General features: G+C 45.4%; 1 protein-coding gene across 1 annotated transcript in view; it reads right to left on the bottom strand.

Moving 5' to 3' along the window:
* The window catches only part of clstn2a (calsyntenin 2a), a 1,020,747-nt gene extending 995,649 nt beyond the window's left edge, over positions 1 to 25,098 (bottom strand). Inside the window, exon 1 of the mRNA XM_072474574.1 lies at positions 24,720 to 25,098. Within this exon, the coding sequence (XP_072330675.1) occupies positions 24,720 to 24,801 (82 nt within the window). The 5' untranslated portion in view covers positions 24,802 to 25,098. The remainder of the gene's footprint in view (positions 1 to 24,719) is intronic.
* Between the last annotated feature and the right edge of the window lie 469 nt (positions 25,099 to 25,567).

The raw sequence follows: 25,567 nt of genomic DNA, 5'->3' as shown, positions 1-25,567 counted from the left end.
GCAGTCCAAGTCTACCCTGGCGCTCAGCGCAGCCACTGGAGGCTGTCGCCATACACATGCGCGAACTCGGAACCGGATGTGCGGGGCCCGTATCTGCAGCCAAAGCTGGGTGAAGCTCCCCAGGTCCCTGCTAGCCTCCTGCAGGTAAGTGAAGCCTTTTATTTTTTGAAAGAAACTGGGGAGTGAAACGCCAGCGCTTTTACGTCGGCGTGGGGACATAGCCCCATTTTGGGAGAATCCAGCCCCTTGTTGCTACAGTGGATAGGGTAACCCAATCAGTCAAGCACAGAATCATGCAGGAAGGGCTCATTGGCGGACTGTCCTCCAAGACAGAGTCCAGCTTAAAGTGCTACTGAGCAACTAGTATTAACGCGAGTGTGTACTATTGCTTAGTGATTTAATTTATTTTTTAAATTTAGAGTACCCAATTCTTTTTTTCCCAATTAAGAGGCAATTTAGCGTGGCCAATTCACCTACCCTGCACATCTTTTTGGGTTGTGGGGGTGAGACCCACACAGACACGAGGAGAATGTGCAAACTCCACATGGACAGTGACCCGGTGTCGGGATCGAACCTGGGTCCCATGAGGCAGCAGTGCTAACCACCGTGCAACCATGCCATCTGCTTCGTGATTTCATAAAGGTGTTCCACATTTAGCAAAATAATAGCCAGGGGCAGGATTTTACACTGGGATTGTAATTCGTTAATGGACCGCTGCATTTTACAGCCTCGTCGTAAAATTCTGCCCCAGTTTGTGTGTGCCACTGATACCCGGAATAAAGGCTAGAGTTGTGTATGCCAAGTATAGGATCCTACACTATCCTGTTAAACCCTTTCATAATTTTAAAGACCTCTATCAGTTCACCTCCTGGCTTTATCGGAGAGAAAAGAGTCGCTGACCCACCTCTTAATGTAGTTATAACCTTCAGTTCTGGCACTATCCTTTTAATTCCATTTGAACCTTTTCCTAGCAGGTATAATATGGCATTGCTTTGCCACAGACCAGAAATGTGTAAAGTACTCTCAGTGTAATTAAGCCAAAGGCTCAATGCACGTTCAAGATACCCTCTTTGCTGTTGCTACCTTCAGCAATTTGTGAATCCCTGTCACCAGATTTTCTCCTCTATCCCATTGAAATTTATCTTTCTGCCGCCTTATTCTTGAAACACAAAAAAATCCAATGTTTGATTAAAACCATGCAACAATATACTTTCCGTTTTCATACCGTATATTATTCAGCAGTCTCCAAAACACTTAAAATCATCTTCATTCGCAAAGCAAAATGCAGAACCATCTTAATTGAATCCATTGAAATTTGTAGTTACCTTAATATGGTATATTATATTGCACACTGATATAGAATATCTCTGTAATCAGCAGCACATTGTTTCGGTTTGTTGAGAAAGTTTCACAGTAGCTTCAGTATGAATATCAACCACTATCAAGGGCATTAATCCCATGACAGTTACTCTCTACACTGATGGATGGTACTTCGCTAAAGATCTCCAAACTGAACAGAATCACTCAGGTGAAATTAAAATACGTGCATATATATTATTACTACTAATACATAAGGGAGTGACTTTAAGGCAGTAATCCAATACAGAGGTTCAAATGAGTTAAGCTGTTCCAGCTTTGCGAAGTTATGAAACTCTTTTAATTTGACTGTAGCCCCAGTAATCACTTCACTATTCCACAGGATATTTGATAATCATGAAAGGCCTAATTTCCTGTTACAAACAGACATTTCAGAGCAACTCCACACCGCCCAATTTGCAAATATTGAGAGTGAATTCAGAATGTTCCCTGCACTCTTATCCTTTGTTGTGGAATCATGCATTACAGAGGCAATTTAGCCCATCAGAGAGTCGTGAACACAGCCCAGTCCATCACATGAACCTGCCTCCCATCCATTGACTCCATCTATACCTTCCGCTGCCTGGGGAAAGCATGCAGCATAATCAAAGACCCCCCCCCCCCCCCCCCCCCACCCGGCTTACTCACTCTTCCAACTTCTTCCATCGGGCAGGAGATACAGAAGTCTGAGAACACGCGCGAACAGACTCAAAAACAGCTTCTTCCCCACTGTCACCAGACTCCTAAATGACCCTCTTATGGACTGACCTCATTAACACTACACCTCTGTATGCTTCATCCGATGTCGGTGCTTATGTAGTTACATTGTGTTGCCATATAATGTATTTTCTTTTCTTCCCTTTTCTTCCTTTCTTAAGGATCTGTTGAGCTGCTCACAGAAAAATACTTTTCACTGTACCTCGGTACACGTGACAATAAACAAATCCAATCCAATCATGTACTTTAGTGGAACTGTCCCTTTAATCCCACTCCCCTGCTGTTTACCAACAGCTTTGGTTCAATCCTTCAAGGGGGAAATTTGCATTCTCTTTTGAATGTCACTATTGAATCTACTTCCACCGACATCTCAGAGTAGCCCTAGGCCCAACCATCTTCAGCTGCTTCATCAATGACCTCCCATCCAACCTAAGGTCAGATATGGGGATGTTGGCTGATGCTGGTCCAATGTTCAGCACTATTCGTGACTCCTCAGACACTGAAGCAGTCCACAAGCAAATTCTTGGACAATATCTAGGCTTGGGCTGACAAGTGGCAAGTTACAATTGCGCCACAAAAGTGCCAGCCAATGACCATCACCAATAAGAGAGAATCAAACCATCGCCCCTTGGCATTCAACGGCATTACCATCACTGAATTCCCCCACTATCAACATCCTGGGGGTTACCATTGACCGCAAACTGAACTGGACTAGCCACATAAATACTGTGGCTACAAAAGCAGGTCCTGTGGTGAAAAACTCACCTCCTGACTTCCCAAAGCCTGTCCACCACCTAGAAGGTACAAGTAAGGAGTGTGATTGAATACTCTATACTTGCCTGGTGAGTGCAGCTCTAACAACACTCAAGTAGCTCAACACTGTCCAAGACAAAGCAGCCCACTTGATTGGCACTCCTTCCACAAGCATCCACTCCACCATCGACACACAGTAAAAGCAGCGCGTACTATCTACAAGATGCACTGCAGGAACTCAAAGAGGCACCTAAGGCAGCACCTTACAAACCCATGTCCACTACCATCTAGAAGAACAAGGGCAGCAGATACCTTGGAGCACCACAACCTGGAGGTTCCCCTCCAAGTCACTCACCATCCTGACTTGGATATATATCGACGCTCCTTCACTGTCGCTGGGACAAAATCCTGGAACTCTCTCCTTATAGCACAGGGGTATACCTACACCACAGGATTGCAGCAGTTCAAGAACGCAGCTCAACACCACCTTCTCAAGGGCAATGAGAGATGGCCGAGCCAGCGAAGCCCACATCGCGGAAAAAATGGATTTAAAAAAAGACTGTATGTTCCAGATCATATTAGCTTGGTGTGTGCAAAAACGCTCCCTCATCTCACCTCTACTTCTTTTGCCAATCATCTTAAACCTGTCCAGTAATTAACAGCCCTTCTGCCATTGCTGTTTTTTGAACACCTCTATCAAATCGCCTCATCATTTACTCGGCTGTGAAGTAGAACATCCCCAACTTCTCCGGTTGTCTGCACTTTCCTTATACAGAGCCTTTGCAGTGCAGGAGTCTGCACTGGCCCTCAGAAAGTGCATTCTACCTAACCCCACCCACCTTGCCCTGTCCCCATAATTTTGCACGTATTCTCTTTTCAGATCGCAATCCAACTCCCTTTTGAATACCTTGATCAAACCTGCCTCCACCACACTCTCGGGAAGTTTGTTCCAGACTCTGGCTGAGCAAATTTTTCCTCACATCACTTTTATTGCTTTTGCCAATTATTTTGAACCTGCACCCTCTAGTTCTTGATGCTCATAAGTGGGAACAGCTTCTTACTGCTTACCCTGTCCATATCTCTTAGGATCTTGAATCCCTCTATCAAGTCTCCTCTCAGCCTTTTCTCCAAAGAAAACAGTCCCAACCCCTCTAATCTGTGCTCATTGTTACAGTTCTTTTATCTCTGGAATAATTTTCGTGAATCTCGTGTGTACTCTCACTAATGCTTCCTCAAGGATGGCGCCCAGAGCTGGACGCAGTACTCCAGAGGAGGCCGAACCATTCTAGTAAATATCTCTTCTGCATACTCTCCAAGGCCTTGCCACACCCTTTTTGGAGTGTGGTGTCTCGAAGAGAACACTAAATACCAGCTGATGCCTAAACAACATTTTATAATGGTTTAGCATAATTTCCTTGCTTTTGCACTCTCTGCCTCTGTTAAAAAACACAGGGTGGAATTTTCCAACGCCACCCGCTGAAGGGACCTTTTGCTCCAATCAAACGTCAGTGGACTCTTGGCTGACCCACCGCACGCCCCAAGGTAGATTCTGCCATCGCGGAGCTGGAAAATCCAGGCTCTCAGCTTGCCCAGCTACCTTCAATGATTTGTGTACATTTTCCCCAGTCTCTCTTATCCTGCAACCCTTTTAAAATAGTACAATTTAACTTGCATTGCCTCTCCTCATTCTTCCTACCAAAACGTAACACTTCACCTCTCAGCATTAAATCTCGTCATCCCTGTGTCTACCCATTTTACCAAACCATCTTTTTATTTTCATTGCTTTATCATGGGCGGCACGGTAGCACACTGGTTAGCACTGTGGCTTCACAGCACCAGGGTCCCAGGTTCCATTCCCGGCTTGTGTCACTGTCTGTGCGGAGTCTGCACGTTCTCCCTGTGTCTGTGTGGGTTTCCTCCAGGTGCTCCGGTCTCCTCCCACAAGTCCTGAAAGACGTGCTGTTAAGTGAATTGGACATTCTGAATTCTCCCTCGGTGTACCCGAACAGGCACCGGAATGTGGCAACTTGGGACTTTTCACAGTAAATTGATTGCAGTGTTAATGTAAGCCGACTTGTGCCAATAAAGATTATTAAATTTGCATTTCATCATTGCTTATCTGTCGAAGTTTTGTATCAAACTCTGAAAGTATGTCCTGTATACCCTATTCCAGGTGGTTAACATATATAATCCAACTTGCTTTATAAGTGGCATCCATCATATTTTAGGTAACATTTGTTCTTAATTAACCATGTTAATTTAATGCTTCAATATTACACAAATTGTCGTCATAGAGCAGGTTGTGCCAACTAACTACTACAATTCTCTTCAACGAATGTTCTACCAAGCCACAAGCTCAACAGACAGTGACCTACGTTGTATGTGGCACTGTTTTCTTGTCTGCTCTCCAGATGGTTCGAAAGAACAAAATGTAATGATTGAATGAGATTCTAAATATGTAAAACTCACTTATACCAGCTGTAATTTAGTGATAACACAGGCTAGTCACATCAATTGTCAAGAGCAAACATCAGGGGGTCACATTTGACATCTGTTTAAAATTAAGAGATATGGATTCCAGCTGACTAATTATTTACATCGACAGAACCACAGTGAATTAATTGTAGAGTGCTCAATTAGTTGAATCAGTTTTAGGTGAAACATTCAACAAACTGAAGAGAACATTAAATGCTTCATCAGATTGGTATGCAGTATTACACACTGGCAAGGGCAAGGGTGTCACCATTGTAAAGTTATCATAGCAGAAGCTCTTCTACTCTGCATGGGTGCATTTTATATGACAGTACTCACAATGCTCTGTGTATGTTATCTTTCAATGAACTTAAAGCTATAATTCTCTTGCTCCTGAATGCTGTTGTGCCAGGTTAACCTGGCTTTGTGAATTGGGATACACAAAGACTATGATTTCAAAAGGAATAATTGTAATTCTTTGTTCACTAGCTGAGAGAAGGCAACCAACAACAACCTTTGTTTCAGAATGCATCCCATGATGCATTTTCATTACTGATTATTTGCCCATCTTCAAGGTCCCAATGAACATACGAACAAGGATAAGGCGAGTAGTCCATTCATGCTCTCGTGACTGCTCCACAATTTAATCAGATCATGACTGATCTGATAGGAACCTCAAATCTGTACACCACCTACACTCTACAACCTATCACACCCCCTTGCTTACCAAGAATCTATCCACCTCTGTCTCAAAAAGTAATCAAAGATTCTGCATGCACCACCTTTTCAGGAAGAGAGTTCCAAAGACTCACAACCCTCAAGAGAAACAATTTTGCCTTGAGCGCGATTCAGCAGACTCACTGAACGGTGCATTTGGCGGGTTGTTTCTCGACATCAGCTATTCAACGGCACTTTGCCATCTATTTTTGGCCTTGGCGAGGAACTCCCTTTCTATGCCACTTTTTAAAGGCACTCCAATTTTGATGCCCATCTGCCCACCACTGTGCCCTCAGTACCCGCCCCCCCTACACTTCATCCAACTTACCAATTGCAGGGTCCTCGCCACCCACCCACCCTCACCCACCTCTTATGAGCAAGGCCGACCCCAGTCTGACTGCTGGCATGGTCGACCTGGCACCTGAAAACCATGGCACTGCCATGCTGGCACTCTGGCAGTGCCACTGCCAGGCTGGCAGCACCACCCAGGCACCCTGGCAGTCTGGGTGCTCGGTTAGAAGTACCAAGGTGTTCAGATGCCAGGGGAATGTCAGGGTACCACCCTGCCCTATCCCCGGCACCGGGGGTCTCAACTCCCCAGCAAGACCCCCCTGATGCCATCACGACTGGCTCACAACTCTATGAAGCAGTACCAAACGGCGCCTGGTGAGGCGGCGAGGCCAGGAATCTTGGGCTCCGGATGAATTAGGCGAGCGTATATTTAATAGGTGCGCCTGGTTCTTGCCCAGCGACGCATTGTGAGATTCTGTTGAATTTCATGAGATGTTTCAAGTGATACCATCACGATCCAGGCCTCTCATGAGATTTAACGACCTCGTCCCGACACCAAGTCGAGAGCAACGAGGCTGCTGAATCGCCACCCCCTCGCCTAATCTCAGTTTTAAATGGCCGAGCCTTTATTTGTAAACAGCCACCCCTCGTTGTAGATTTTCTGACGTGAGGAAACATCCTCTCCACATCCACCCTGTCAAGACCCCTCAGGAACTTATTTGTTTTAATCAAGTCACCGTGAACATTTTTGTGAATTCCTTTCAACGACACCTTATAATTTACAGCATCTTGAAATAAAGGTAGCCAGCACATGGGACCACCTGCCGAGTATTACAACATCCTGACTGACAAATATATCACCATTCCTTCACCGTCATCAGCTCAAAATCCTGGAACTCTCCCTCTAACAATACTGTGGGTGTGCTCACACCACATGAACTGTAGTAGTTCAAAGCAGTGATTCAACACAACCTTTCCCAGGGCAATTAGAAGTGGGCAATAATTGGTGACCTACAAACACTAACCTTGAAAGCTCAAAAAAATATATATCTATCGGCACTTCTAGAAAGTATTATAAAACCAAATTTAACTCTGAGCTGCACAGCATAGGTGACCAGGTCAGGGATTAAAGTTTGAAAGGAGTGCCTTAAGGGAGGAAGTGTGCATTAGGAAGGCAATTCCAGAGCTTGGGACCTAAATACCTCAAAGCATGACCACCAATGTTAAAGCAAGGGAATCAGGGATGTTAAATAGTTCAGAGTTAGAGGAAAGTAGAATGGTTGGATATTATAGGGCGAGAGGAAGTTCCAGAGATAGTGAGGAGCAAGGCCACTGAATGATTTCAACAGAATATGTGGGGCTGGATGCTCCGATTTTGAGACTAAGTGCTGACGTTGGCATGGGAACGGTGGAATTCTACGACCAAACAAAGGCGCAAAACAGCCACCGATCCTCCGCCTGGTGGGGGTTAGCAGGCAGGCAGCATAGAGCACCCGGCACTAGCTGCGGATACGGCCGGAGAATTGCCGAGTCCATGGCTATCCATGTGCGCAGCGGCGGCCTGCAGCAGCCGCACCGTGCAACACGGCGCCGGCTGCACGCGGACCCGGCTAGCCAAATAGTGACCCCCTCTGGCCAGGCTCGACACCCCTGGACCATCCTCCCACCAGTGCCACCAGACCCCGCCAAAGCCCCCCCTGCCCGCGGCTCGGCTCCCCCCCTTCTGTGGCGGGTCTGGACTTAGTCCGCAGCCACCATGCCGAGTTCCCGAAAATAAATACCACACGTGCCTGACGCCGTCAAGAACTCGGCCCATCGGGGGTGGAGCATCGGGGGGGGGGGGGGGGGGGGGGGGGGGGAGGGCCTCAGGTAACGTCCTGAGGCAATCTCAATGGCGTGTGGCATACTCCTGGAGTACGCGGCGTATCGTAAAATCTCTGATTTCGGCACCAACGTGGATTCTCTGGCCAATCGCCGAACCCGATTTTGTCGTCGGAGACCAGAGAATCCCGCCCGTGAAATTTAAAACTGAGACACTGCTGGACCAGGAGACAAATGTAAGTTGGTGGTCACAGGGGAGATAGGCGAATGGTGCAAGTAAGGAAACAGTCAAATGTATAAAAGGTACTAAAAATGCATGAAAAGGTCCATACCAAATAACAATAGAAATGGGAACTGTTGTGTTTTGGAGGTGTAATACTGGCGAGCAGAGCGGTTTAAAACAATAGAGCTTTATGAAATGAATGAAATGAAAATCGCTTGTCACAAGTTGGCTTCACATGAAGTTACTGTGAAAAACCCCTAGTCGCCACATTCCGGCGCCTGTTCGGGGAGGCTGTTACGGGAATTTATTTACAATGTGTTACCTCTTACATGATTGTTCTTCTCTATCTGTTTCCCGTGCTCAATCTTATGATGTCACTTCTTGTGAATACATTAATACAACTGAGCTTCACTAGAGTTAAGAATTAATGCTAATACATAACAGAAACATAATCAAGTGCAGTTTCACAAGATTCCATCATTGGCTTTCAGCATCAAAAAGGCCACTGATCTGTCGGACTGACCTAGTGAGATAGAATAAGTCAGTCTGACATTGAGTGAAGTATTAGCAAATTTGGCATTGTCACACTAAAGCAAGTAGAAAATAGAAAAAAAACAGAGGTTGGATGTAGGTTTCCAAAAGCAATTTAAATTTCTAGAAAAGGTTCTTGCAGTGGGGGATTTCTAATTTTCAAAAGGAGGAATTCCAATCTTTCACTCATATTTTCCAGTTATTGCAGATCTCAAGAACAGGTTTCTTTTTTTTTTTTTTAATTAGTTTTACTTAGTATTTAATGGTAATCTTTCCACTGCCTATTTTCATTAAACATCAGAGGCGAAATTCTCCGGTATCGGCGCGATGTCCGCCGACTGGCGGCCAAAACGGCGCAAATCAGTCGGGCATCGCGCCGCCCCAAAGGTGCGGAATGCTCCGCATCTTGGGGGGCCAAGCCCCAACCTTAAGGGGCTAGGCCCGCGCCGGACGAATTTCCGCCCCGCCAGCTGGCGGAAAAGGCCTTTGGTGCCCCGCCAGCTGGCACGGAAATGACATGTCCGGGCGGCGCATGCACGGGAGCGTTAGCGGCCGCTGACGGCATTCCCGTGCATGCGCAGTGGAGGGAGTCTCTTCCGCCTCCGCCATGGTGGAGACCGTGGTGAAGGCGGAAGGGAAAGAGTGCCCCCACGGCACAGGCCCGCCCGCGGATCGGTGGGCCCCGATCGCGGGCCAGGCCACCGTGGGGGCACCCCCCGGGGCCAGATCACCCCGCGCCCCCCCCCCAGGACCCCGGTGCCCGCCCGCACCGCCGTGTCCCGCCGGTAAGGTAGGTGATTTAATCTACGCCGGTGGGACAGGCATTTTAGCAGCGGGACTTCGGCCCATCCGGGCCGGAGAATCGCGGGAGGGGTGGGCCCACCAACCGGCACGGTGCAATTCCCGCCCCTGCCGAATATCCGGTGCCGGAGACTTCGGCAACCGGCGGGGGCGGGATTCACGCCAGCCCCCAGCGATTCTCCGACCTGGCGGGGGGGTCGGAGAATCTCGCCCCAGAGGCTGGAGCTCGGGTCCTGTCCTCATTACTCTATAAAAAGGAGATCGACAGTTTGTGGTGAGACAATTAAATATTAATTAATTCAGAGTATGCAGTGGTACATAGAACTGTACATAAAGAACTGTACATAAAACTGTACAGCACAGTACAGGCCCTCCGGCCCACGATGTTGTGCCCAACTAGTCTGAAACTAAGATCAAATCAACCTATCCCAATCATTCTCGTGCACTCCATATGCCTATCCAATAACCGCTTGAAAGTTCCTAAAGTGTCCGACTCCACTACCATAGCTGGGAGTGCGTTCCACGCCCCAACCACTCTCGGAGTAAAGAACCTACCTCTGACATCCCTCCTATATCTTCCACCATGAACCTTATAGTTATGCCCCCTTGTAACAGCTATATCCATCCAAGGAAAAAGTTGCTGAATGTCCACTCTTTCTACCCCTCTCATCATCTTATACACCTCAATTAAGTAACCTCTCGTCCTCCTTCGCTCCAATGAGAAAAGCCCTAGCTTCCTCAACCTTTCCTCATCAGACCTACCCTCCAATCCAGGCAGCATCCTGGTAAATCTCCTTTGCACCCTTTCCAATGCTTCCACATCCTTCTTATAATGAGGTGACCAGAACTGCACACAATACTCCAAATGTGGTCTAACCAAGGTCTTGTACAGTTGCAGCCTAACCTCACGGCTCTTAAAACTCAATCCCCCTGTTAATAAATGCTAACACACTATAGGCTTTCTTCACGGCTCTATCCACTTGGGTGGCAACTTTCAGAGATCTATGGACGTGAACTCCGAGATCTCTTTGCTCCTCCACATTCTTCAGAACCTTGCCGTTAACCCTGTAATCCGCATTCAAATTTGTCCTACCAAAATGAATCATCTCACACTGATCAGGGTTAAACTCCATCTCCCACTTTTCAGCCCAGCTCTGCATCCTATCAATGTCTCTTTGCAGCCTACAACAGCCCTCCACATTATCCACTACACCAATCTTGGTGTCATCAGCAAATTTACTAATCCAATCTTCAACTCCATCATCCAAGTCATTGATAAAAATCACAAATAGCAGAGGACTCAGCACTGATCCCTGTGGTACACTGATGGTGACTGGGCTCCAGGATGAAAATTTACCATCTATCACCACCCTCTGTCTTCTATGTGATAGCCAGTTACTGATCCAATCGGCCAAATTTCTCTCTAACCCACACCTCCTTACTTTCTGCATGAGCCGACCATGGGGCACCTTATCAAACACCTTACTAAAATCCATGTATACAACATCAATGCTCTACCTTCATCTATGTACTTAGTTACCTCCTCAAAGAATACTTGTGAGGCAAGACTTACCCCTCACAAATCCATGCTGACTATCCTGGATTAAGCTGTATCTTTCCAAATGATCTTAAATCCTATCCCTCAGGACCCTTTCCAATAATTTACCTAGGACCGAAGTGAGACTAACCGGCCTATAATTCCCAGGGTTATATCTATTCCCTTTCTTGAACAAGGGGACAACATTCGCCTCTCTCCAGTCTTCTGGCACTATTCCTGTAGACAGTGATATGAAATGAAAATGAAAATCACTTATTGTCACAAGTAGGCTTCAATGAAGTTACTGTGAAAAGCCCCTAGTCGCCACATTCCAGCGCCTGTTCGGGGAGGCTGTTACGGGAATTGAACCGTGCTGCTGGTCTGCCTTGGTCTGCTTTCAAAGCCAGCGATTTAGCCCTGTGCTAAACAGCCCCTGAGGACATAAAGATCAAAGCCAAAGGCTCTGCAATCTCATCCCTCGCCTCCCAAAGAATCCTAGGATTTATCCCATCAGGCCCAGGGGACTTATCTATCCTCAGGCTTCTCAATTTCTAACACATCTTCCTTCCGAATATCTACCTCCTCCAGCCTACATCGCACTATCCTCAACAAAAACATGGCCCCTCTCCTTTGTGAACACTGAAGAAAAGTATTCATTTAGGGCCTCTCCTATATCTTCAGACTCCATGCACACGTTCCCATTACTGTCCTTGACCGGTCATGACTTCACCTTGATCATTCTTTTATTCCTCACATAAGTGTAAAAAGCCTTGGGGTTTTCCTTGATCCTACCCGCCGAGGACTTCTCAAGCCCCCTCCTAGCTCTCCTCAGCCCTTTCTTGAGTTCCTTCCTAGCTATCTTGTGTCCCTCAAGTGCCCTAACTGAACATTGTTTTCTCATCCTTACATAAGCCCCCTTCTTCTTCTTGACAAGACATTCAACCTCTTTTGTAAACCATGGTTCCCTCACTCGACCATTTCCTCCCTGCCTGACAGGGACATACATATCAAGGACACGCAGTACTTGCTCCTTGAACAAACTCCACATCTCATTTATGCCTATCCCTGACAGATCCTGTTTCCATCTTATGCTTCCCAATTCTTGCCTAATCGCATCGTAATTACCCTTCCCCAAGTTATAAATCTTGCCCTGCCGTATGTTCCTATCCCTCTCCATTGCTATAATGAAAGTCACCGAATTGTGGTCACTATCTCCAAAGTGCTCTCCCACAACCAAATCTAACACTTTGCCCGGTTCATTACCCAGTACCAAATCCAATGTGGCCCCGCCTCTTGTCGGTCTATCCACATATTGTGTGAGGAATCCCTCCTGCACACACTGGATAAAAACAGCCCCAATCAAACTATTTGAATTATAGTGGTTCCAATCAATATTTGGAAAGTTAAAGTCACCCATGACAACTACCCTGTGACTACCGCACCGATCCAAAATCTGCATTGCAATCTTTTCCTCCACATCGGTTACTGTTTGGGGGCCTATAGAAAACTCCTAACAAAGTAACCGCTCCTTTCCTATTTCTAACTTCAGCCCACACTACCTCAGTAGCCAGATCCTCCTCAAACTGCCTTTCTGCAGCCATTATACTATCCTTGATTAACAATGCTACTCCTCCACCTCTTTTACCACCTTCCCTAATCTTACTGAAAACATCTAAACCCCGGAACCGCCAACAATCATTCCTGTCCCTGTTCTATCCACGTCTCTGTAATGGTCACAACATCGTAGTCCCAGGTACCAATCCATGCTTCAAGCTCACCAATCTTATTCCTGATGCTTCTCACATTGAAGTGGACACACTTCAAACCACCTTTTAGCCTGCAGGTCCACTCTTGTGACCTTGGCACCTACCTCAGTACTGCACTACCCTCAACTTCCTGAACTCCAGCAATGCTATCTCCTGGACTCCAAATCAGTTTCCCATCCCCCTGCCAAATTAGTTTAAACTCCCCCAAAGAGCTGTAGCAAATTTCCCTCCCAGAATATTGGTGCCCCTGTGGTTCAGGTTCAGGTGTAACCCGAATGAATGGTGTTCTTAGGACACCATTCATCAAAAGATATTAGCATGTACGCAAGACTGCAGAATCCATCAGAATAATTCACTTACTCAGTAGGTGTGCCCCTCACTGAATTTAATTTGCAACAGTTCATAATGGCACCACTTTTAACAAAAGATTACATATCTTTCAGACAGTGACGCAATAGAGAAATTAAATCTTGGCCTCTTGTTTGAGAAAGGATATAAACGAATTAGAAGCAGTTCAGAGAAGGTTCACTCAATTGATGCCTGGGATGGGAGCGTTATATTATGAAGAAAAGTTGGCAGGCAGGGCTCGTATCATTCGAGTTTAGGAGTTGACAGGTGATCTTACTGAAACATAAAAGGTTCCTGAGGGAACTTGACAGGGTGGATGCTGAAAGGATGTTTCCTCTTGTGGCATAGACTGGACCTAGGGGAAACGGTTTAAAAATAAGGGGTCTTCCACTGATAAGGGAGAGAAGAAATGTATTTTTCTCTGAGGTTTCTGAATCTTTGGAACTCTTTTCACCAAAGAACAGTGGCAGCAGCGTCAATGAGTATTTTTGAGAAAGAGGGAGATTGAGTCAAAGGTTATCAAAGGTAGCGGAACGTGGGGTTGAGGCCACAGTCAGATCAGCTATGATATTATCGAATCGCGGAGCAGACTCAAGGGGCTGGGTTCTCCATTTTGGGGACTCGTCGGCGTGAAAACCGTGGTGTTTCCAGCAAATCTGGTGTAAAATTACCACTAATTTCCCATTTTGCTGGGGGCTAGCAGGGAGGCAACGTAGAGCTCGCAGCACTAGCTGTCGATACGGCCCCCGGCACCTCCACATCGTGCTACATGGCGGACTCAGCCGCGGACATGGACCGCTAAAGTAGTACCCCCCGACCGATCGCGTACTCCAGACCGCCCGCCCAAAGTGCCCCCAGCCCCAAATGAGGCCCCCCCCTGCCCGCGGTTCGGCTCTCCCCCTGACTGTGGCGGCCCTGGACTAAGTCCGCGAGGTTCCAGAATGGCTAGGACCATGAGAGTCTCACGCCGTCGGGAACTCGGCCGGTCGGGGACGCAGCATCGCGGAGCGGACCTCAGGCAATGGCCTGAGGAGGTGGATAATTGGCGCGGCGTACTCTTTTCAGAGATTTCAAAAACTGGCGCCGTACCTGATTTTGGCACCAAAACGGATTCTCCGCCCCAACGCCGAACCCAATTTCAGCGTCAGGAGAGGAGAATCCAGCCCAAGGTGTGCCAAATGGCCTACTCATAATTTTCATGTTCGTTTGTATGTTTTAATAATTGCTTTTTTGTTGCGATTATAGTGTGACTGCCATGGATTTCCAAGATAACAGTGAGCAGTACACTTCCCAAAAGGTATGGCATTGTGAGAGACATTGGTTGGTAAGGCCTTACAATGTGAGAAGATGCTGTATAAATGCAGGTTTGTTCTCTCAAAGTATTACTGAGCTACACATCAAAATACAAGTTGTCAATGCATCGCTTCAAAAATTTAAAGAACGCACTTACTGATTTCAGCTATGTAACTATTTCATCTTATGTCGCAAGTTCTCAGTCACATGCCAAGGTATCCTGTTAGGTTTTAGGCCATCAAAAGTCACTATAGAAACAGGTGATTGAATACCAATGGACAGTAAAGATTCCAGCCTTCAGAAGACAACAATGGTTCTACAGAAGCAACCTTATTCATAATAAAAGCTGAGATTAGTCTTTCCCTTCTCCATTTAAAAATTCATCCCGCTTCAAAATTAGGTTGTCAAGATAGTCCTAGTTATATGATTAAATTAGCCCCAGCTAGTTCGAGAAACTCAAAAATAATTGTAATTGGTAAAATATATTTACTTAATTAAACCTCCTATCGCAGACAAAAAATATAGCTGCTCATTCACTGCAATAAATTAAGGTTACTTTTATGCATAATATTTGGCTACTCTTCATTTGCAAAGTAAAATTTCAGGTGTAGTAGATCACAACATTTACAGAACAGATGGTCCTCACACTTGCTAATAGTCTCCATATTTTATGCCCCAATTAAAACCATTATAAGATGTGATAATTGTAATTGACTAGTAAATATTTTATATAAAATTACACCACCAAGATTTAAGGTGGAGTGAGACATTCAGTTAATGTTTTCCACAATTTTATTGGGAAATATGTACATTTAGTGCCTAGGTTGTTTGTTATTCTTGTGGTTTAAGCTTAAAATGCTACTGATTAGAGATAGCACAAGCGCATAGTATGTTGATGACTCACTCTTCAGAGACAGTGAATTTGCACTGAAATGGTTCGATGAAACTTCCTCCACAATTTATGACATGCTGAAGCACAAGATAGTTCACAAAACATCTACTCCCCAGCTGCCTCTGATTAGTGTACAAGGACAGTGAAATTAGATGCATCAATACCCACTTTAAATGTTTTGGAATTAGGTGGCAATTCAAATATGTTTAAGTCTTGAAGAAATCCGTATTACAAACTGAAAATACATATCATATTTTGAGGGTGTGATCATTCATCTCACAGAGGCGAGTGCCGAATCAGCTTCTCTGCGTACGCATTCAGGAAGATCCAAAACTCTAAACTTTGACGTAAATGAGCATCAGAGAACCTGGTAGGTATCACCACAGTTTGAGTGACCCATCGCTACTTTTGAAGAAGTGCACTGATATTCCATGGATTAAAATAACAAATAATTGTCTAAATGCAATATAAATTCCACCATGACACAAAACGAGGGGCGAAAAAAAATGCATTCATAGCTTAAGCGCAAAAATAGATTGCGAACTTCTGCAACAAATGCTAAATCTCATTTGACCATAAATTAGTTTTGGCTGTATATCACCTCGAAATAGTGACAAACATTCTGATGAACAAAGAATGCAGCAAAAAGACCCTTATTTAACTTACAAATGCCGTATGTAACTCCAGCAGCAATCATTTTTTTGCAAGATCTATGAGCGTCTTTGCAAGATTTACTGTTAACCTTTACAAGTCTTCGATCAATATACTGCTGTCATGTATAATTCCATTACTGAATAATCAAGCAGTGGAAATGAGCAAATAATTACATTTCTAAGACTTTAAAAAAATTAAATAAAACACAGGAGGCTAAATTGTCTTGATTTTCACCAGCCCAGATGTCGACGCAATGGACTAGGGCTAACGCTCAAAACTTTTAAAAATCTTTCATGGGAGGTAGAGGTAGCTGGTTAAGCCAAAATATTTTGTCCATCCTGAAAAGCCCTTGACAAGGTGGTGGTAAGCCACCTTCTTGAACTGCTGCCAACCTTGTGGTGCAAATGCACCCATAGTACAATCAGGGCACTCCAGGACTTTGAGAAGTAACAGTTAAGGAACAATATAGTTCTGAGTCAGAATGGTGAGTGGCTTTGGAGGGATCTGCTGTTCTTGTTCTTCTAGCTGGCAGAGGTCACGGGTTTGAAGCTGCTGACAAAAGGAGCCATGGTGAATTGCTACAGTGCATCATGTAGGTGGCACACACTGTTGCCAATGTGCACTGGTGTTGGAGGGAGTGAATGTTTAAGGTGATGGATTGGATGTCAATCAAGTGGACTGCTTTGTCCTCGATGGTGTTCAGCTTCTTGCATTGTTGGAGCTGCATTTATCCAGGCAAGTAGAGAGTATTCCATCACACTCCTTACTAGTGCCTTGTAGATGAACAGGTTTTGAGAGTCACAGTTGAGTTACTCACCATAGGATTCATAGCCTCCAATCTGCTACTGTATTTATATAGCTAGTCCAATGATAACATCCAGGATGGTGACAGCGGGGGATACAGCAATTGGAAATGGTCATTGCCTGACACTTCAAGTAACTTTTGCACCACACATCAGCCCAAGCCTGAATGTTATTGAAGTGTTGCTGCATATGAACACAGACTGCTTCAGTATCTGAAGGGTCGCGACAGGTGAAATTATCCATGAACATCCACACTTCTGATCTTACAATAGAGGGAAGATCATTGATGAAGCAGCCAAAGATGGTTGGCCCAGGGAAACTACCCTAAGGAACACCTGCAGTGATGTCCTGCAACTGAGGTGATTGACCTTCAATAACCATAAACTTCTACTTTTGTGCTTGGTATGACAGCAACCAGCAGAGGACTCCTCCTTCCCTCCCCCCCCCTCTCCAATTCCCATAGACTAATTGCGAGCGCTCCTTGAAGCCACACTCAGTCAAATACTGCTTTGATGTCAAGGGCAGTCACTCTCAGCTCACCTGAGCTCAGCTCTTTTGCCTATGTTGGGATCAGAGGCCAAAAGCTGAATGGCCCTGGCAGAATGGAAACTGAGCATCAGTGAGCCGGTTTCTAATGAATAAGTGTAAACAAATACAAGCAAGGTGTAAATAGTGCGAAATGTTGTTAGAAATGCAAACACCCGTTAAACTTGACAAAGCAAAAAAGTAAATTAGTCTGGAAAACATTGGAACCATTCCACGTGGAAAATCAAAAATTCACAATTTGCATGAGCTTATAATTCATCCGAAAATAGTGCATGTAAGCTTGTTGAATAAAAATGTTCACTCATAAAGTAGGGAAAGCAAATGCAATGTTTATCACTTCAATTACTAATTGCATCCAATAAATAATCAAATAGGGTCACTATGGCATTTTAGTGTGAACTTTGTAAATGGTTTATTGCAAAGTTGTTCATCATGTGAACTTGGGGTTATATATAGCCCCTGAGCTCTGATAATCAGGTCATTGAAGTAATTCAGCTCCACTTGCCTTATGTTTCTGGTTTATCTTGTTTAGTCTTGGAGGTATGGAAAAGGTTGTTCCTCATCAAAAGGAATGTGGTTCAGTGATATTAGGATTCATCCAAGATTTGTTACTATCAGCAATTTGGGACACATGCATAATAACATAAACATGGCTTAAAACTCCTTGGCAGTTATTTTCACTTTGGACAAACAAGTGACATTGATTCAACTGTCCATTCCCTGTGATCTACTCTCTGGAGTTCTGTGGTAAGCAGCTATATTGCATATGAAGACAAAATCGTTGGTTGTGCCCGGCTTATGACATTCTATAAATACCCAGGTATATTATAATGTGGTTCCCCAGTAATTACTCATTCAACATTTATAGCTGCTTTGACTTTAAATGTGTCACCTATGTGATGTGAATTTACTTACTTTAATTTCAGATCAGGACAGAGAGTACTTGACATTACAGCAATGCATATAACACTGGCATATAACTGGTTAGCACTGCTGCCTCCCGGGTTCAATGCCAGCCTCGGGTGACTGTCTGTGTGGAGTTTGCACTTTCTCCCCGTGTCTGCGTGGTTTTCCTCTGGGTGCTCCGATTTTCTCCCACAGTCCAAAGATGTGCAGATTATGTGGATTGGCCATGCTAAATTGCCCCTCAATGTCAAAAGGTTAGGTGAGGTTATTGGGTTAGGGGATAGAGTGGAAGTGTGGGCTTAAGTAGAGTGCCCTTTTCAAGCACCAGTGCAGACTCAATTGGCCGAATGACCTCCTTCTGCACTGTAGGGATTCTATGAACAGGTGATGCATGTTATTCATTGGGCATATGTATTAGGTCAGCAATATTTAAGAAACTAAACTGCAGGATGAAAAAAAAACAATACTTGCATTTAATTAGCATCTTGAATATTGTATAATATTCATAGATTATCATAGAATTTACAGTGAAGGAGGCCATTTGGCCCATCGAGTCTGCACCAGCTCTTGGAAAGAGCACCCTGCCCAAGGTCAACACCGCCACCCTATCCCCATAACCCAGTAACCCCACCCAACACTAAGGGCAATTTTTGGACACGAAGGGCAATTTATCATGGCCAATCCACCTAACCTGCACATCTTTGGACTGTGGGAGGAAACCGGAGCACCCGGAGGAAACCCACGCACACACGGGGAGGATGTGCAGACTCCGCACAGACAGTGACCCAAGCTGGAATCAAACCTGGGACCCTGGAGCTGTGAAGCAATTGTGCTATCCACAAGGCTACCGTGCTGCCCCAATATCTTAAGGCACAATATAGGTGTGTTAACAAAAGGAAATTTGACACCCAGCCTCATAATTAGATGTTAGGTGTCATAGAATCATAGAATTTACAGTGCAGAAGGAGGCCATTCGGCCCATCGAGTCTGCACCGGCTCTTGGAAAGAGCACCCCGCCCAAGGTCAACACCCCCACCCTATCCCCATAACCCAGTAACCCCACCCATCACGACAGGCAAGGTGGTGACCAAAGCTTGCTCAAAAAGGTACATTTTTAGTTTTATTTCAAAAGGAGAGTGATTTGATGGGAAATTCCAGAGTTAAGGGATTAGGCATCTCATAGCATAGCTGCCAACAGTGATGCGATTAAAACAGGGAATGCTCAATACACCAGAGTTGGAGGTGGACAGATATTTGGAAGTTTAGAGATTGGGAGCGATGAAGCCATGGAGGGATTGAGATGTTGGCAGACTGGAAGCCTATATAAATCAATGAGCACAGACTGATGGGTGAACAGAACTTGGTGCAAGTTACCATGTAGGCAACAAATCCAATTCTGAATCAGCTATATCGCACACCTTGTAACAAAAACTGCAGAAAGAGATTCCTGCACACTTTAGCTAAATGTTCAAAGGTTCAGAGATTGGACTGACCCAACCTTTAATTTCTCTGCTCCCAATGGATTTGGTAACTAATTCCCAACCAGATAAGGTAGCACAGAGAAATTAAAAAAGTGCTCCAACCCAGAAATCTGCTTGCAATAATGGGATAAGTATGGAATACTTAAATGCAGGAACTATGAAGTGCCAACCACCTTTACTTGGATTATTCCTCAATTGCCAGAGGCCGTCCTGCATCTTGGACTGGTCGGGTTTCACCCCAGTTCTAAGTCAGCTGTGGTACGTTTCTAGAGTCGTGTATGTAAGGCTCCTCAGAGAATCCTTTGGAGCTGGCTCTACTCAACACTGAATGTCATTGACAATTGTCAAAGGACATTGAAATTCTGTCAAATTGGTATATTGAAGCAGAGGATGGGAGAACTAAAAATGACTGAAACCCTTCTTAATGAGATTCACTAAAAGCCAACGTCAGTCAAATAATGTGGGGCTAAAAACCTGATTGAAATATGACTAGATAACTATTGCCATACTTAAAAGTGATTGATGAAAATGTTTCATAATCAATAAATGGTACATGTAGGATGCAGACAATGCTGCCATTTGGAGTGGTGTGGGTAATTTTACAGACGTTTACAGTATAGAGGGATACAGCACAAGGAAGTGCTGAGGGTTTGGGCCAAGGTTGGTATCATGCCCGGTACAGGCTTGGAGGGCCGAAGGACCTGTTCCTGTGCTGTATTGTTCTTTGTTCTTTTAGTTCAACTTGGCCCTCAGATCAAGATCTTAGTTTTGCTAAGGCCAACCCTGAGGAAACAGGCCCGTATGGACATTATAAAAATATCGAGTAAGCCCAAACCAGCTGGACAGCAATATTCACTGGGGTCGGAGTGGAGGTAGATCGTAGGTCAGATCTTTAGTCATTCAGACATCCAAATTAAAGGACAACAAACTATTCTCTGAGATTTTACACCCTTTTCCCCCCAACAAGTATGGAACATCAAATTGACAAATCTCTCTCGCGTGAATGTCAAGATTGCTCAGATGGTTAGTTTGTTTTTGCCAGTTGTCAGCACCCTTTTACTTAAAAAGGTAAAGCATATTCCATCTCCTTCTAGAATATAATCCATGTCAACTATCCCACAGTGGAAATTAAGACCTGAATTTGCAATCCACGTTCAGATATTCCCAGTTGCTGATTTTATGTATTAAAAAAAACAGAAAATGCTGGAAAAACTCAGCAGGTCTGGCAACATCTGTGGAGAGACAAACAGTATGACTCTTCGTCAGAGTTGAAGAGAGGTAGAAATGTAATGGGTTTCATACTGCTGTAAGAGAGGGGATAGAGAGAACGAGGTCAGGGGTAGGTTGGAGTTCAGAGAAGATCTGACACAAGAGAATGGAAATGGTAAGTGACAGTATTAAAAACGAAAGCTAATACTGCTTAAAGGCCAGATAACAGAATGTGTTAGTAGCAGGACAATGGTTAATGCTCTGAAAGCAAAACATCAGAACAAGTTGCAGACTGGCCCTAATGGGGAGAGGGGGGGGGATTGGGGAAAAAGCTATTGAAATAGAGGAGAGACTTCATGGTCTGAAGCTGTTGAACTAAGGTTGAGTCCAGAAGGCTCTAAAGTGCTAAATTGAAGGGGAGATGCTGTTGTTCCAGTTTGTATTGGACTCACTGGAACACTGCAGCAGGCAGTGGATATGTGAGAGCAAGGTGGTGAATTGAAATGACAAGCGACAGGAAGGTTGGGGTCACACTTGTGGGCTGAGTGAAGATGTTCTGCAAAGTGGTCACGCAGACTGCATTCAGTCTCCCCAATATGCAGGAGACCACATTATGATCAGCAAATACAGCAGACTGAATTGAAAGTTCAAGTGAAACACTGCTTCACCTGAAGGGAGTGTCTGGAGCCTTGGATGGCCAGGCGGGAGGCGGTAAAGGGGCAGGTGCTACACCTCCTGCAATTACATGGGAAGGTGCCTTGGGAAGAGGATCAGGTGTTGGGGAGGGGTGGGCCAGGGCACAGAGGGAATGATCCCTATGGAATACTGCCAGGGGAGGGGCGAAGATGTGTTTGATGGTGGCATCATGCTGGAGCTGCCATAAATGGCTAAGGATGATCCTTTGAATGTGGAAGTTGGTGGGGGTGAAACGTGAGGACAAGGAATCCCCATGGTTCTATCTCTACAGGTGCTGCCAGACCTGCTGAGTTTTTCTGGGGGGGGGGGGGGGGGGGTTGTGTCAGATTTCCAGCACACACGGTATTCTGCTTTTATTATTATGCTGATTTTACATCCCAGTTACCAAACTCAAACTGTCCAGTGTTGAAACTTCTGTGAGTATTGGTGGTATGGGTGGGAACCAGTGGAGAATATCATTGTTCAGTCCGAAAGAATGAGTGGTGGTGTATTGGATAAGGAACTTATCATTTTCGTCCCACTGACCGAATACCCATCCTGTGAGGATTCGCTCCCTCTGTCCCTGTGGGAATTCGGATTTCCATCGACCCTTCATTTCTCCATGTGAAGAAAACCGAAACAAGAAAAATTCCCCCGGCCTCCCCTCTCCCCAAAATCTGTCATCTTTACCGCGGAGCGAAATAAAACTTACGAGACATAAAATCGAATGACCCATCCTATTTCTCCCACTAAAACCGCATGGTGGAACTGCGCTCTCTTAGGTACAATTTATGTGCCTTTTCCGATAATGCAGCAATTTTCAAAGGCTCCACATAAATCATGCACCATTAAATCGGCTGAAACAGCATGGTACATCAAAGCTGTTATTCCAACCATCAAACGTGGTTCTGCGGTCAGTCTCAGTGTCCATTGTTAAACAATCGAGACAAGTTCGGCTCATCCCTTTGCACTTGTTCATCTGTTAAACTCCCACATCTGCCACCTCACCGGTGACAATCCGCCAGATGTTTCTGCCAGTCTAAACACAATTCAATTACAGCCATCAAGCAGAAATATGTTACTTTCGAATTTCAAATACAATCGGTTGTGCCACTGCATGCGCGCAATGCTAATTGTTGCCAGGACTGTGCTGTACACACACACACAGCAAATTGAACCATCTCGCTCAGACAGATGCTAAACTAAACAGGGATCCTTCACCTTTTGGACACCAAGAACCACATCCAACTTTTGCATTTTGCTACATCCCTTCACGGATCGCAAACAAACAAAAAACCCTAAACTTGCAACGGCAGATTTTTCTTAAATCCCCCTCCCCCCCAATATCCGCAGCCTGTTCCCGTCGGAGGTGAAGATACGATAGGTTGTCAATAGTTGGACAGTGACCAGTCCTCAGCTTCTGATCAGAAAGCTCTGTTCTGTTTCTCTCCCTGTGCTGAAACGTTCCCTCTGGTTTCTCCCTCTCTTTCCCCACAGAAGCTGCCAGACCTGCTGAGTATTCCCAACATTTGCTGTCTTTAATTTTCAGATTTCCAGCATGGGCAATATCTGGCTCTTAGTGCGATCGCGGTTTCGCGCTGGGAGCTATTAATTGGCACGTTTGCACCTTACAGGAACTCCCAATGGTTTCTTATCGGTTCCAGGTTCACGTGTGTGGGAACTCATTTGTGGATCTGCCGCGCAATTTTCCCCAACCTGCCCACATCCGCCAGATCCGACCATTTGACTTTATACAAATCCCATTAAAGTCGAGACCGTCCAGTTTAACACCAACACTGTCCCCCACCTTTAGCATGGAGATGAGAGAGAGAGAGCTTGCACTGTAAGTGAATATAGTACAACGGGAGATCAATCCGATTGCGCCCGTTTTGCTCCACCGCCCGAGAAATATTTAGCCCCAGAGCTGGATTTAGACAGGAAAAATCGCTAGTTCAACAAGGAATCTCTCACTCCCACCTCCAATCTGGGGATCGTCAGCACCTGATTTGGATGAATCTTTGACCCTGACTCAAAGGTGTTGAATGCCTGAAGTGCACAGACAGAAAGCTAAACTCTGGCATATTTTGGCAATTAATTTAATAATTCATGAGTGGAGATTTTTCCACGTCTGATGGACCATTTTGTATTTTTGCGAGGGGAGGGCGAGGTGATCCGTACTCTCTAATCACACGTGGTAAGAAACACTCCCTCCAGCTCACACCAGCATGCAGTTGTGTGGAAAGAGGCTTCAATATCCTGAACGCCGGGACTGGGAGTCGCTCCAACATTTGTCTCCAAATCCATGGGATTTCCAGCGAGCCGATTTCACAAGTTCTAAATAGTTTGTGCGTCAGATTTGCGCAGTGATTTGAATCTTTCCTTGTGTCCTGAATATTTACTCTACACCCAATTAACCCGTTGTTACATTATTGTTAATTAATTTTAAGGGGATAAAGCTTAGGAAAGGTTGAAGTCGTTCAGATCACTCTCTTATACCAGGGGACGGTGTCCAACACCCTGAAATGCGCTGATATTATAACAGCCCCCCCCCCCCGCGCCGCCGCCGCAACTCCCTGTACAAGAGTTCACAGGAATGGGAGTCGGATTCATTACGAATGTCACAGTGCACTGGGAAAGGTTTTCTTTTAAATCACGCGTTCTGTAAGTTTGCACGGTTGCAGCCAGCACCTGGGTCAGTTCCACTGGAGTTTCCTGTTAAAATGTTTGACTCATCCAACAATAACAATGAAACAGACCACACACACACACACACGCTCATATATATATATATATATACACATATAGAATCCCAGCATTTGCAAATGGACATTTGCAAGATTGCGGTGCACTCCGCCTTGGCTGAGGACGCTGCGAGTGAGGGTCACCTCTTCGCCGCACAGCCCCCCGCCAGCTCTCCTGAACCCACCTCTGTCAGCCAGGGCGCTGCAAAGCCAGCCGCTCAGCAGAATCAAAGCGCTTTTCTGGGCGCACGATAATCTCAGCTGCATGACGGCCACGCGTTCCCACCGGGGTTGCTTTTTTTATTTCCTCCTCCTCCTCCTCCCACCGCCGCCCCTCCACGTTTCCTCCGGGATCCTTCTTGGAGAGCGTGGCGAGAGTAAAACGGGCGTTATTCTGCAACTCCGCGCCGGTCAGTACTCGCCGCATTAAAGGCAGAGAGAGAGAGGAGATTAGCGCAGCCCGGGACCACAGCGACGTCACGGAGAGGAGAGCTGGAGCTTCATACATATTCATTGCCAACATCCGAGTTCCCAACTCCCCAGTGGAGGGGCACTTGGTGCATCCTTATTGACAGCCATCCTGGACTGGAGTTGCCTCCTCATTCCTCTCACTTCTCACCTTGCACTCTGTAATGACCCTCCAGTCAAACCTGACACCACAGTTAATTGCTCCAATTGTCCTTTCTCTGCAGATACAACTTTGAAGTTCAATAAACGTTGGCACCTGTATTTCTGCATACCCGGCCGTAAACAGTCATTTGTTCCGATTGAGAGTTTAGAATGGGCAATGTCCCTCAGTCAATCTTTGCAACGTGAAGAATTTTATTTTTAAAGTTGACTTCTTTAAAGACAGGGCGAAAACACCAACGTTTATTATGGCGCCATTATAACAGTGACACGTCAAAAGGCCTTCATGGGAGTGCAATCAGACAAATTAATAATAATCTTTATTAGTGTCACAAGTAGGCTTACATTAACACTGCAATGAAGTTACTATGAAAACCCCCTAGTCGCCACATTCCGGCGCGTGTTT

The sequence above is a fragment of the Scyliorhinus torazame genome, chromosome 14 (assembly GCF_047496885.1).
Source record: "Scyliorhinus torazame isolate Kashiwa2021f chromosome 14, sScyTor2.1, whole genome shotgun sequence".
In the NCBI taxonomy this organism is placed as follows: Eukaryota; Metazoa; Chordata; class Chondrichthyes; order Carcharhiniformes; family Scyliorhinidae; genus Scyliorhinus; species Scyliorhinus torazame.
Note: the sequence above shows the minus strand (reverse complement) of the source record. Positions and strands in the feature narration are given on the sequence as shown.